This window comes from Pseudomyrmex gracilis, unplaced genomic scaffold (assembly GCF_002006095.1).
Source record: "Pseudomyrmex gracilis isolate BER0280 unplaced genomic scaffold, ASM200609v1 scaffold_256, whole genome shotgun sequence".
Lineage (NCBI taxonomy): Eukaryota > Metazoa > Arthropoda > Insecta > Hymenoptera > Formicidae > Pseudomyrmex > Pseudomyrmex gracilis.
In genome coordinates this window covers 132,253-147,376 of record NW_018020840.1, presented here as the reverse complement: position 1 = coordinate 147,376, position 15,124 = coordinate 132,253, and the positions used below count along the sequence as shown (strand labels likewise).

General features: G+C 41.8%; 1 protein-coding gene across 7 annotated transcripts in view; it reads left to right on the top strand.

The window, feature by feature from the left end:
- Positions 1 to 15,124, top strand: part of LOC109859299 (phospholipid-transporting ATPase ID) — a 50,481-nt gene that overhangs the window by 12,338 nt on the left and 23,019 nt on the right. For 5 of the 7 annotated variants that reach the window (XM_020437410.1, XM_020437409.1, XM_020437408.1 and 2 more), the window contains exons 1-2: positions 434 to 1,432; positions 8,969 to 9,783. In XM_020437410.1, coding sequence (XP_020292999.1) covers positions 9,753 to 9,783 — 31 coding nt within the window. In that variant the 5' untranslated portion in view covers positions 434 to 1,432; positions 8,969 to 9,752. Of the gene's footprint in view, positions 1 to 433; positions 1,433 to 8,968; positions 9,784 to 15,124 lie in introns of those variants that run through there. The other 2 variants (XM_020437405.1, XM_020437404.1) reach the window with 2 other exon arrangements.

Below are 15,124 nucleotides of genomic sequence, written 5' to 3'. Positions count from 1 at the left end.
AAAAAAAAAAAAAAAAAAACGCGATGCAACAATAACAAATCTACAATTTACGCAACGTGCGCGTCTCGTGCATTATGTTACACAAACGTAGATTATGTGAATTATGAAGGTTCATCTCGTATATATTTTCCTTTCGTATAATTTTTGTTGTTTGAATAATTATTTATCATTTCAAAGCGGCGCACTTAAAAGATAATCGGTTATTGCGATTAATCTTTTTTAATTGACCGATTAAACTTGTAACAGGTTTTCGGATAATATAGTGTTTGCCGTCTCTCTCTTTCTCTCTCTCTCTCTTTCTTTTTCTCTGTCTTTCTCCCTCTTATGTCGCGGAGACGCACGCACCTTGCGCCGTCCGTTTCCACTGTTGCGGGAGATGTCGGCGTGGCCGACCGCGCACCGATCGGCCAGTCGAGCACGGCCTACGGCGCGCGTGACGTCGACCAGGAGAACAGTTCTCGACGGCACGAGCCGTCACGACACACATGCGATCGACACTCGCCGCGTCCTAAACGTAGTACGTGACCGGATGCTGAGAAACAGTGAGAGACGAACGACGAGTCCCAAAGTGCCTTCCTCGCTCGCGAAAGCGTCGCTGATCTTCGGGTCGAGTGACCGACATTTTTTAGACTCGTTGACCGGAAAGTACTGAATTTTTTATTTTTTTTTTTTACCAGATTGACTGTAAATCTATCCAGGAACGCGTTTTGTGACACTTGCCGGATTTATATTTTGAGCGGATACAGAGAGAACCGGGGAGAGAAGCTGTTGGTCATCTCTCGACTGATTGGCGCTCAAAAGCTCGCTGTGGCGCTTTTCTAATCGAGCGATCGCAAGGCCGCGAACTTTTTGTGAAACGCGAGCGTTCTTTCGTGTTCACAGAAACGGCTTTTTTTTCTTTTTTAATTTTAACTACCAACACGCAAATCTCTGTGTTGTGTGGCATATGTGGGAAGTAAATTCGTCAGAACGAGTGCGTTTTTTTTTCGCGGCGTGTGCATCGAGTTCGATTCAATTTCCTCGCCAGTTGATCGTCCGATCGAAGACTCTTCTCGACGACCTTGACCCTACGGGGGGAGTAGCCGCGACTACGTTGGCCAGTCGACGTGAACGCACGCCGGGTAAGCTTCGGGAATTCACACGGACTGTCGATAATAAATCAAAAAGAGACAAGAAACGAGGGGATCGTGGAGCGAAAAGTTTTGCCGCTGGAATTTCCAGCGTGACGCGATGCGGTCGCGATGACGCAAACAACTACAGAAGCGACGATTGACGGAGAAAGTCCCGGATCGAGATCCTCTTGTTTATCTCGAGTACGAGAAAGAAACGGCGCGCGTACAACGAACTCCCGCCAATGATTACCGATTGCGAGCGCGTCGAATGAAAGTTCTACTATGCTAAGTTATGACGACGAAGAACCGACGTCTTCAAGGTGAGATTCGATCTCTTTTTCTACCGTGTCTATCTCGCACGAAACGCGCGCGACGGGTTGCGGTTATGAATTAATCATATATTGGGTCAATATTAATATCAATATTATTAATTTTTCTATTAAAAGTTTTTATTTATATAAAATATAATAGAGAGAATTTTAAGATAAATAAGAAATTAAACAAATGTTTTCAATTACACCTATATTTTTTTAAAAATATGAAGTAATTTAAATTTTGTTACAAGGATTGTGTGTATGTGTGGAATTTCCACTATTGTTGCTCTTGAATATCTAAAATATACTCGAACGTGTGCATTCGTATATATACACACGATCGCAACATTCTGAGACGACCTGACGTTGCTCGTTGGCCACTGAACGATCAATGAAGATGACGTTACAATGTCGTTTGCGTCGCGCGATACATTATCCTTTCTTGGATGATCGTATGCACGTCTCTTCTATGGACAGTTAGATACACACAGGTGTAGATTTATATATATAAGAATCGCAAAGAAGGCGTAGCGGCGATGTGTGTATGGGACGATCGCTGATACGACCGTTCGTGTGTTTCTTGTTCTCTTCTTTTAATTATCATGCAAATGGTACGCGCAAAACTTGTTATCTTTGCCGTATGCAAAATTTCGGTTTTTTTCTTAGAGGTTTATACGAACGGATTCTAACATACGTGATAACGCCGATCGATCGACGACTATGCGTTACACAACCGCCTTCCATCGCCGCTTCATTTCTAATTCACATCGAACGACAAATAAGAATTAATAAAAAAAAAAAAAAAAAAACTCAATTTTGATGTTTCCGAGAAGATATTCCAGTTTTGCGGATTTTCGCAACGTGTTCTTTCGCTTCCCGTTGATTTTGAAACAGAGGCGCGATTTCTCCCGTTAAAGATTATACAATCTCGATTATATTTGAGGATCAGAGAGAGAGCGGGGATGAAAAATTAACAGAATCTGGCCGAACGCCCGACTTCGTGATCTCGTCAATATGTGCGCATCCGTGCGCACATAGTTTACTTTTCCAACGAACGAGCTTCCGCATCATTCGTCGCGCGAATATATATGTTTTCGTTTCGAAAAAGAGAGATCGCGCGTTGCAATCTCTCTTCCTCGCGTTTTTGTTTACGGTCTTTAACTTTGTTTACAGTCTTAAATCTCGTTTTTTGCGAAACGGCGACGTCACTAAAGTTTTTATCGGAGCTATAAAAAAATTTTTTAAATAAAAAAAGATAAAAAAACGAAATTACAAATTTCTGTTTGCATCGCGTGCTATTTTTGCGCGATAAAACAATTTTCCGCACGAGCTTTGCAGAAACTCAGTCCGCGCCTACCACCATCTATCTACCTACAGCTAAATAAACAAAAATACGAGGTAATTACATATCGGTGAATTTTGCGAGTTTCCGAAATCTCTTCTGTGTGTATTTGTTTTTCGCTCTCTCAGACCAGAGCGATATAAATTTACTACCGGTTCTGCAACTGCCAAGCAATTTCTAAATCCCGACTCGGATTTCAACGTCCCGCTTCGACTTTGTTTTAGCGCGGATGCGTACTACGCGTTCGTTGTTGGATTTGTTGCACTCGACACGCCGCAGCCGACAAATTTTCCTAAACTCGCGCGCTCAAACCAGGCTGTAAAATAAATATCGCGGGTTTCAATGGCTGTCGCAGTTGCGCGATAGCGCTCGTTGATGGATCGTAAAAAATGACCGGATTGAATAATAATAATAATAATAAATAATAATATATGCCTGTCGATGTATAATGATACATCTCTTTCTGTTTAACTTCTATATAGCAACCTTTATATGAACTATTCTCGGCCGGTAGTTGCACAATCGAACGGCTAATCTTGAATCCGCGCGGTCGTAACGTTTATACGCGGTCGTCGTCGTAATTTACGCCTAACGATAAATCGCGAGTATAAATAAGGTAAGAGAACGCGTTGCGCGATGTTGTTTGCCGATAGATTGAATTTGACCTTTGGAGAAAAAAAAACGATGTTTCGCGATCGATTCTTTTTTTCTTTCGATCGAGGAGACGCGCTTGTGAGAAAACACGAGCCTCGATAATGATCAAATTTCAGTCGACCTACCGGAAGATACACCGCGGGGATTTGCGCCATATGGCGCACGTGCGGGGCTGCAGCTATTTGTCGCGCTCCGTATTAAAAGTGCATTTGCATCGATATTGCTCGACGATTGTCTGATCCGGCGTAAAATTGAAATATGCGCGAAATAACGGCGAAATAACAAAATAACGATTCGAGGATTTCTGAACTGTGTGTGTGCAATTTGTGTTGTATGGCATAGGTATATACGAGTGTGCGCGCGAGCAAACAGGTGGTGCATGTGTCGCGCGGCGGACTTGCACACACCCGTCTGTCTGCATAAGACTCTCGAGAGTCTCTGGAGAACAATCCTGTTCCAACGGTTTATGCACAGAACGTAATTCCGTCACACAACGATTTGTCGCGCGTTTTGCGCGCGCTTCCAACTTTTTATCGGATCGGAGGATATATATATAGGATGTGTGTATTATAGTTCGGATTACAACCTATATATTATAACATGTCACGAGAAATTTATATTTTCTTTCGAGATAAGTTTGTTTTTTGTTTCGTTTGTTCTCACAGATAACAGAACGCTCACACCGAAATATATTGGATTTTAATTACATATATAATTAAAATGTAATTAGAAACTAAATTGCTTTTTTTTCTCTCTCTCCGCGTTATCGTCGCTCGCGTATGTCGCGTGCTATCAATTCTCATTCTTAATCAAAACATTTGAATAAGCGCGCTTTTTTGTTTTTATAACCGAATTAGTCATTTGAAAACGCGTGATGTTTTCGCAATTTTCTCTGCGCGCACGTTGTGGAGCGCAATTTTCGTGCGCGCGTCTGTTGTGAGCAAAAGTTACGCGAAATTTAAATTTACCTTGTGTTAGACCACGTTCGGAAACACCACTCGTGTACATACGAGCGTCTATCTTTGGTTTGTATCTCTAAAAGAGCAATAAAGATAAAATTATAACACACGAGTAATATGTTTCCGAACGCAGTCTTACTCATGGGATTGTACTTGCTGTTACGTCGTCATATATTTGAGAGATTGCGACGTTGCTCTATGAGCTTTCTTTGATAAAAATCGTTTAAACGGAAGTGTCGATCAAAAGAGAAATCGCTAACGACGACGGAAACACGTTAGCACCGGTTTTGAGATTTCGTTACATCTCGATTGCTTTTTACGATCGACGCCAGTATTTCGCGCGTTGCGATACGCGCGAGCTGTATCGGGAGATACGTGTTCCTTATCGTTGTGCAGCATTTTTATGAGAATACGTCGGATACGTATTGATGCGCGAACACTTTTAGACGAGGATATAAAATGTTTACCGCTCCGAAGAGAAAGATGAAGAATGACGATCTTGTGCGTCGCGCGGAGAGCGTGATATACAACCGAGAGAGAACATGACGTCAAAACTCCGCGAAATATCGCAAGAGTTTGATACTGACATTTGTATTATGATTATTTCGTTTTATCTTAAATTTCTACTGATGGAGACATGAGGAAACTTGTATATGGTATAAAAAAACATTTAACTTTTAGTTAAAAACTACAATCGTTTAAACTAATATAAATATCAATATTTAATATTTTACTAAGTTCAATTATTGTTCCCAATTGTTCTAATCATCGTTAACAATATTTTATCAAACAATAAAATTTACCGAGAAGAGCGTCTTTCTCTATGAAAAGTCAATTTTTCACAGTCAAACTTGTTTTTCTAATCTCTGATGTTGAAATTACTTATCTCTCTAATCTTCTTATTTAAATATATTTTGGATTTAAACGTGAACAAATAATATTTTATGATTACAGAATTATACACGCGGTTTCTCTCGCAAGGCAAGAGACCAATTTTTTTTTTTGGAAACAGCTCTCGCGAGCCATTTCGTTGTTTCGTGATTTCGCGATAACGACTAGATACTCGAGACTTGTCAGACTATTCCACATCGTTATTTTACTGTTTCGCTACCTTTCCTCCGTGTGAGCGTTTATTTATTTTAATTTGGAAATAAATTACCTATTGTAATTTTTTTCCATTATGATATTGATCGACTAGAGAAACCCTAAATATTCGCGCGCGGGGGCCACTTGAACGAAGAAATATTCCAAGTATTGATCCGAGTCGGGTAGTGCCTAGTTACACGTGCTACCGTTATACTTCACAGTTCGCAAGTTGAACAGGAATTTCGCCACTCGTAAGTTCGCAAAGATCGTTAATTAATTCATTTAAAATTAATAGCCGTGCACTTCCTGCGGCGTAGCGCTGAATCTGAAATTTTAAAAAGCCGAGCAAATATAAAAAAAAAACAACACGTAATTAAATCTTCGTGTCGCTGCTCTATTTATATACATATATATATATATATATATATATAAATTTACATGAATGTTTTATACGTATATGAATTATATATATAATATAACGTTCATGAATTCATTCAGTTAACCACAATTTGGTTCACATCGCTTCTTTTTCAGTGTATAAATATACCTGATATATATAAATATTCATTCATTCACATACGATTTATGAAACTTACGAAACTCCTATGTAGCGTGAAATTATTTTTGTCCGCGGAGCGTTGCTTAATCTTTATTATTAAATCAGCGCAGCATCAGCGGATGGGAATTCGCGACACAAACACCGCATTAATTCCCGTTAATTCATTAGGATGATTTAATTCCGAGCCAAGTTTAAGCGAGCTCATAAGTTGGTGTCCGATATCTCCTATATCTCTCTCTTTCCTCCCTCCCTCTTTTCCTCCCTTCTCCTCTCTCTCTCTCTCTCTCTTTTGGTTTGTAGATTTCATTCCACACACGCGCCGCGCACGGCGTTAACTCAATTATCATCGTACGGACGATAAAGCATACGTTAAGGCCTCATTCATGCCGACAGCTGAAACCTTCAAACGACGTCACGGCTACCTACCCTGTGACACGAGGCTACGCGATAATTTGTGGAACGTCTCTGTCGCGTGTGCGCGAGGTCGTTCAATGAAATTATTAATCCTCTACAATACCTTTCCACTACTTTATTCCACAAACTTTGCAGTTTTTGAGATCGAATTGTCGAATCCATACAATAAAATCTACTGTATTGTATTTCTATTTGTTTTTCATCGAAAATAATTTGTAAGTAGAATGAGAAGCCAAGCAAACATTTGATTTTAATATAAGAAATTCTATTACATTACAAGAAATAAATTTATGATACGATCGAAGAGATAAGGGAGAGAGAAAGAGACTAAAATAAGAAAATCTGGCACAACGATCGTCAGTCATACATCTTCGCTACGTCAAACTCGTATCATCGCGATCTCTCGATCGTGTCGCGGTTCCCCTCTTCGAAAACGTTCATACGACACACGCGAACACGATCAAACTCTCCGTAAGACGAGGCGAGTTTTCTCAACTCGTCTTTCTCCAAAAAAAAAAAAAAATTCATAAAGAGCTCGCGGCAGGTTTATTGAATAAACAATTTTCCTTGGACACGTCAGACCGCGACAAAAGTTCTCTGCAAATCCAAGGATACGTGAATACGTAACGAGGGTGGTAAAGCTTGGTTGCGACTTTACTTCGATTGACCATTAAGCGTTACACCGGCTCGGCGTACGGTAACGAAGTACGGTTTATGCCGATGTGCGTCCTTGAGATACGGGATCGAGAACTGGATTTCACGCGTTCCACATTTCACGTTTCATCGGTCCCTTTTTCGTGACCGGCCGCCATTAACACTCGTTAAGTGCCCCGATATGTAATTTCGTTCGCGCGGATTGATCGTGATTTTTTTTTCCAAGTTTTTAAATATTATATTTTATGTACGACGAATGACATAATGAAGATTAATATTTTTTGCGACTCCATTTTCAAAAAAGATACGAAATTCAATAAATCTTTTTTACTTGACACTTTGCTCGATCCGCTTGAAAACGCAGTCGTCATGCGTAAACGATCAGTTCAACGCGGATAATCCGTTATCAGGTTGGTAGATGCCGAATAACAGACGAAAAGCAAAAGGTCGATCGAGTGAATGTGGCTCGAGAGATCGTCTAGTTTTGAACAATCGATCGAGTAAATATTAAATCGAACGTATGGAAATTTGATATTTATTTTGAGATCGTGCAGCTTCTTGAAAGATTACACCGTGACTAATCGGTGTATCGAGAGAAGCAGTAAGTTATCTAAGACAGTATAAAAATTGTTTGTAATAGATAGACCGATCTTGGTAAAAAAAAAAAAAATTCTCCGATATCGAGACTCAGTGTTGATAAAATTATATAGAAATTGCGTTTTGTCTTGTTACAAGCACGACGGAGACAAAATATCCTGACAATATAACCCACAACACAATCAAAACCGTAACTTGGTAAATAACTAACGAACGCGTAAGTGATAATCGATATAATTCTCATTAGTGAATATTTCATCGTAAACATAAACCTACAAATATCTGGTAAAAATATGTATAATGTATCGCGCGGCACAGTTCGGGTATTGACAATGAGGTTTCTGTAAAATTACGCGCAACTAGATTTAAAGTCGATATAATAATCGCAATTTAACGTTCGTGTAACTGTAATTTGTCCTTTTGGTTCTTGAAAAAATAAATGTTCCCGGTAATTATCTGTCGCGTGTATTGTTCGAGACGTGAGGTTTAATTAGTTTTCTCACATAATTTCTCATTATGAGATTGCGGTGTTCTCGCTGAACAGTATTGAACATTAATAAATCGCGCGCACACACTAGAATATGTGAAAATAAAGTACAACAAAAAATATGATTTGGGGAAATATTGACTTTTTTATTGTGAACGAAGTTTACAATATGTGGGGAAAATACAACATTAATACACATTCGATCAATTTGAAGTAATGTGTCCGGTTCTGGTCTTTGTACTATTGCGACGATTTGAAACGTCTTTATCGTTGTGTTCGATCAAGTCATAAGTGCGCGCGTTTGTTATTATTTGTTATCTGATTATCATATACATTTTTGCTACGTCATTATTACCGCTGCTCTTTTCTACGTCAGCACATTTAACGGTAGATAGGTCAATCGCTGCTGAACGATGCCTTTTGTGCAAACGATATCTCGATGGGCCACTCCGTTTTTCACCACACTTTTCCTCATTTCACCGTCGATATGTCCCACGTCAACCGCTCTGCTTTTTTTTTTTTTTACCGAGCTCGACAATTTTTCACGAGCAATTATGTAATATGGAAGACTACGGATATTTGCGCGCGCAATATCTTAAAAAAATATATAATTTCATAAAAACACACATTTGTAGCGCTAGAGGTGTGTACAAATAATCGATTGTCGCACCTTAAAATGTCGAACTAAACGAAGTTACGTTATCTTTAATTTGATCGAACGCCGCGAGCAACGGAAAATAAATTTGATTTATGAAGTTTGGTTTCTGATGAAGGCCTCTTTTTGTTGCAGCCTGCACCCACGAGACCTGATAACGTGGGAGCCGATCGGTGAAACTTGGCGGTGTGCGAGGGTGGTGTCCGCGGACACCAAAAGCTGGGGCACCTCGAGGACGAGGAGGAGGTCCTGGAGGAGGAGGAGGTGGCTCGCAGGCGGCAGGGAAGGTCGGAGGTGACTACCCACCCCACATGGACGCCACCCCCAAAGGACCCCCCGTACCCCCCACACCGGATATCCTCTCGTCATTATCTCGCCGCAGAATATCCGACTTGAACGGTGCCTTACGTCGCCGTCGAAAATCCAGCGGGAATTCCTCATCATCGTTCGTCTTCGTTCGTGCGCGGAGAACGTCATTGTCATCAGCGCCGTCATTTCCGTCGTCGTCACCTACGTGCCTCGGTTCTCTTCGTCCTCTGCGTTTCGCGGTGGAAGGACCACTATCGCCGATTCTTCATTGTTTTTCCAGCGTCCCGCGATCAGGAGATTGTCGCGGTCAAGAATCGTTTATCGTTGCTGGCAGCGACACCGTCATCCTGCTCGTAGACAATTCTACGGGACACCTGGACACGACGGCACTACCGACCGGTTGCCGGGAAGAATTTTGTACGCATTGCGTTTTTACACCGCGTCGACGCGCGTTTGATGCTAACTTCACGACAACAACAGCTGACCAGCGTCGCGTCGGGAGATCGCTCCGTGTAACGACCGCTATCTTCCACGTCGGCGGACATATCGACAGACTCCGTCCACAAGCGCCTAACTCGAAAGTACAGCCTAAATCTAAATCACGCGAACAATGTCGCGCAGCGCCACGCGGCCTATGCAAGGTGAGTATATATACCGTTTTTATTTATTGACACGCGATACGTGTTGCATCGGCGTCCCGATGCATCGAACGACTCATCTTTCACCGATGTGTTTACATAGCAACATTTGTTATAGCATCAATGATTCTCATTAGCGATTCCCGAACGTATACGATGTACGTACACATAGATGTAATATCGCGATATCGCATTACAAATACAAGTTCTGTGTGTACATTGTTGCGGCATAAACACTTAAATAGATAAGAAGAGTTAATGGACGTCGATCGATTCGATTGTGTTGTGAATCAAGTTGACTCTGTTTTGCCGTTCTGCTGAAATAGAGTCATTTTATTTTAGATTGAACAATTACACGCCCTGTTTATCCTATTTTTAACCTTGTAACTCTTCGAATGATCGGGATTGTATATTTCTTCATGAATATTGTGTGACGCTTTCACGCCCACGCTCGTTTATGTCCCTGCTATTTTTTTTTTCCAACGGCCTATCGCATCTGCAGTCTATCTTGTTCTTCGACTGTTGTACAGCTGTGCTTCTCTCGCGCGAGAAGCAATTTCTTTCGCGCGAAATTCACAAATTATTCAGTCGTCACGTTCAAAAATACTAGATTAAAAACTCGCATTGTGTTCGCCAAATAAAACTCGAATTACTTTCTACTGTTCGGAATTTCATTGTTTCGCATTTTACCACTGGAAAAACAAATTTTCGCACGTCTGATTTTAACAAACTTTTCGAGAGATTATTTTAGAATTGAATTTTAATTTTCAAAAGAAAAATTCTACGTTTAATTCTTACTGGGAAAGAGCAAAACTCTCGCGTGAAAGCGATAAACTTGTTAGACGCCCGCTTTCGTTTCTTCCGAAACGGAATTCAATTTTTACCTTTTTACCGACTCGCACTTCTTCGTTTCGCGGAACGTATTCAAGTTTCCGAACCGCTCGGTTGAACCGAGTGCTTCGTTGCGCACAGCCGCGATGGTTTCGATCGATTCGCTCTGCGTTCGCCACCGTCAATGCAGCAGCAACCCTCTTTATCCCTCGTGGCGCGGCAACGTGGTTGTTTCGCGGCGCGTCTCGAATTTTCGCCACCGCCGGCGTCGCGACGCCGCACGGCGCGTGGCGCCGTCGTTGGACGACGCCTCGAGGTCGCGCGTCTCGACACCGAGCAGCTGCCCCCGCTGCCGTGTTGTGTGCGAAACCGTTTCGTCGCATTGAGGAAGAAGTGCGCCGTCGTGATCCTCTTCGGTGAGAGTGAGAGAAAAAGATAGAGGAAGACACCCTCTCGGTGAGTGCGGCTGATTCTGCGTTCGCGGTGTTAACGTGCCGTGTCTGCCGCAGGCTCCGTTTACAGACCACCGCGTTTCCAACTAGGTGTTCTTCTCTTCGTGCCGGTTCGTGTCATCGTCGTCGATTCGCGCTCGGGTGCTCTGCCGAGCGGGGTGATGATGCCAACGACGGCGACTACGATCACGGCGAAGGCAGTGACAGTGACGGTGAATAGTGGTGACAGTGCCGGTGCAACGTGAATTGACAGACGGTGTCCGCCCAGTCGCCGGCTGATCTACTTGCGACTTCGATATTATATACCATGGAAAAGAGAGAGAAGGAGATCTCGCGCGTTGTTCCTTTCTCGTCGTAATAAATTTACAACAACGGATAGTAACGACGACGCGATCGTTCTGACCGTCCCTGTCCGATCTGACGTTGCCGTCGTCATCGATCAACGGTATTGTTTTAATTGTCAAAGAGATTGCATCAACGTTGCGAACACACGTAACGGTATTACGATGACGGTACGATGACACGGATTCGCTGTCACGTCTGCACGACGTTATCTCTGCGCGCTCGTTTATCGTACGTTATGCTCCGATTGTGAATAATTGGGGGTCAGGGCGCTGATACGACGGCACGGCGATTCCGGCGATTCGCCGTCTGATACGCCAGGCCACGGAGATTCTCTTCCGCGTTGGTCCGCGTATACGCTCGGGATAACCAACGTTGACCTCATCGCGGCGGCGATCGATTGCCGTTTAAAAGCCTCTCTTGGCCGCTCATACGCGCCTCGTCGCTGCACACGCTTACGCGGTAAGGTTTATCCTCTTTTCCGATTATACACGCTGCTCATTTTTGCGATAATGAAATGTGAAATATTTTTTATTTTCGAAAAAAAGTGAGAATGAAATAATTGAGAAAACAGATGGAAATATTACAGTTAATTATTGCTTCTAGTGTAACACAACTGAAATAAGAAATGTCAAACTTTATTTTTACTATTTCGCAATCAACCAAGTCCCGAGAAATTTAATTTTGTGTTTCAATTCTCTTCTTTTGTCTTAAACGGGAATCAATTAATCATTCACGAAAAACAGTTACCTTCTAGGAAATGGAAAATTCATTTGATACAAGTCTGACGAGGAACGTCGATTAAATCTTTATTTTTCTACGTTTTAATGAAAATTAAATTGTTGGTGAAGTTTTTGCACCGAGTGTTGGAAAAAAATTAATTTACTTCAACAGTTGGAGATATTATTTTCTTTTTCTTTTTCTTTTTCTTTTTCTTCTTCTTTTTCTTCTTCTTCTTCTTCTTCTTCTCGTTAATTCGAATAGTTCGCGTTCCATTTTTCTGCTCTTTCTTCTTTTTTCTGCTTTGCTTTTCGATATCTTGCTCTTTCTCTTACTGTGCCTGGACGACGATCGTTAGACGATGTCGACGAGGGTGTACTTATGACGAGCGCGGACGGTGAGGAAGTCGCTCCCTCGAGGACGACGTAATGACAACGAGTGGAAAAGTACCACGCCGGTTATTGAAATCGGGGAGGTAGGATCATCCCTTGTGGGGTCGAGAAAACTTCCGAATTTTGAATTGAAATTACGTTCGAACGTATTTCGGATAACACGAGTTTAACGAAATTATTATTGTTTAATAACAAATAGTACAAATTGTTTTTTACCGTGTTTCAAATTTATATTATATGGGTTTTCAATAATCTCGACCAATAAAAAAGATTTCCAGAAAGGGCGCTCGTGTCTCGCTCGCGTTTAACCGGTGGTAGAATGCATCTCCCTTTCGCCGCGACGTGAAAAGTAGGTTACTCAACCTTTTCGAGGGCGATGTTGATTTTGCAGCTGCATTTGCGTGCCTTTATCGGATCGATAAACCGCACGGTATGACGAGACAGGATGAAGTTCGCGTTTTCATTTGAATGCGCGCGGTGAAGTTTAATTAATTAGAAATCTTTTCCAGCGTGTCGCGGAGAGAGAGAGAGCGAGAGAGAAAGAGGGAGAAAGATAGAGAGAGAGAGAGAAGAACGCGCGCTTGCCGTTTAACTCATCTTTCAACGGCGACATTTATCGAGTCGTTCGGGCACAAGCCCGACCTTGGAAAGATGAGTTTGCCGAGGGAAAATTACGTTAACGTAACGACGCGAGTTTTCCCTCGGGGGAATTTTTTTTTCTTTTTCGTAAAACGGCTCTAGTTGGAAATGGGAGCGTCGCCGCGCCACGTGTCGTTAATCAGATCGGCCCGCTTTACGAACGCGCGCGCGATCAATAATAAACACGCAGATGGACAATCAACTAGTGGCTAAATTACTGCAAGGCTGAGGGTAAATAGACGGGGCTCATCGAGAATTCTATTATATCTGCGTCATATCCGATCGAAAGTGTCGGTCGTAAGGTCGTCCGATGAGGACAAATTGTCATTTCGCGGATGTACGGTCGGAAAAGCCCGGGTCCGAGGGTTTCTATCGAAAAACGGAAATCGCATTTCGAGCTTGTACACAACGTGAAGACGATTCTTCGCGATCCCGTTGAAAATCGCGCACCGAACACATTCGCGAATTATCGACCGATCCCGAATAAATCCCATTCGAATTTGACGAAGTTCTCCCCCCGTCGCGAACGATTGTTGAATAAATATTGGAAACTCGTGGAAACGTCGATAGATTTGTCCCTAACGCGAACACGTTTCGCTGTTTTATTATGAAGAAGCGAAGAGAGATAAAGAGGATTAGGTTGTTATATTGCTGGCTGGTTTACGACTATCGGACGTAACGACGCAATCTGCTTTTAACCTCTTATTGCTTAATCGCTTAAACTCGCGCGGAGATCGGGGGAAGGGGGGAGGGAGGGTGGCGACCGTCGGGATGGAAAACTGGAACCGCATTATTATACGCGGTGCGTGTCATTCTCCTCGCTGGTATAATAGCCGCCGACATTCTTTGATGAATTTAAAATGAGTTTTCCGCGTAACGGTAATTTGATGGCACTTCTAATCAACGTTGGCGATAATCAACTTGAGAGATTAGTGACTTTTGGCCGAGCTTCAAGGATATGACAGAATATCCGAGCTTGGTTCTCGTTCTCGAGTTTAAATTAGTTTCGTCAGCCAATTTCGATACCTACCCACTTTTGAGGAAACCTCAAGGTGATAATCGTGATTCTCAAAGAAGAAGAAAAATAAGTAACTCGAAAGATCAGCTAAGAAATTGTGTTAAATACATTTTTGTGATCGATAAACTTCGTTCCCGAACAATTTACGCTCGGGACAAACAAATTTTTTCGACGAAGTCGTGTAATGAACATCCTCGCGAGGATGTAGATTTACGCGAGGACGACGATTCTGTTTGGCCTGGAAAACTAATTTAAACTGGAACGAGACCTGATAATCGACGCTTATACAGAGAATTCGGTATTGCAGTCGTTATTAATGTCCCGTAGACTGTGCGTGTACGCAAGCGACGATAATTAATTGATATATATATATATACAGGGTGTTTCCTCTAACTCGATCATTTAGGATATCTTTGCTGTTTGCAATGATACAAAAAAATACCAAAGGAAAAAGTTGTTCAAATTGAAGGAACAAATAGTGTGATACACAAAACATTTTTCTCAAGGTCATATTGTTTAAGATTTCAAGGTCATTACAATTTTTTTAAATTGGACGACTTATTTTCACCGACGTAGTAATGTAGTTCAGAAAAAAACAAATTCAACTGTATAAGATATGTTTACCTTAGGATAATCGCAAAAACAAAAAAATCATATTTCTTGTAGAAAAAAATTAAATCAACTATACAACTATCACACATAACACGTCTGCAATATTATTTTAGAAAGTGTTCAAAATGACTTCCGTTAACTTCCACACATTTTCGAATACGATAAATAAATGATTGTCTCGCACTTTCAATATGTTCCGGAGTGATAGCGGTACATGCATGCCGAATTCTTTCTTGCATGTTTTCTGGTGTAGTCGGAATATCACAATAAACTCGATCCTTTAAATATCCCTATAGAAAAAAGTCAAGTGGTGTAAGGTCTGGTGATCGAGCCGGCCA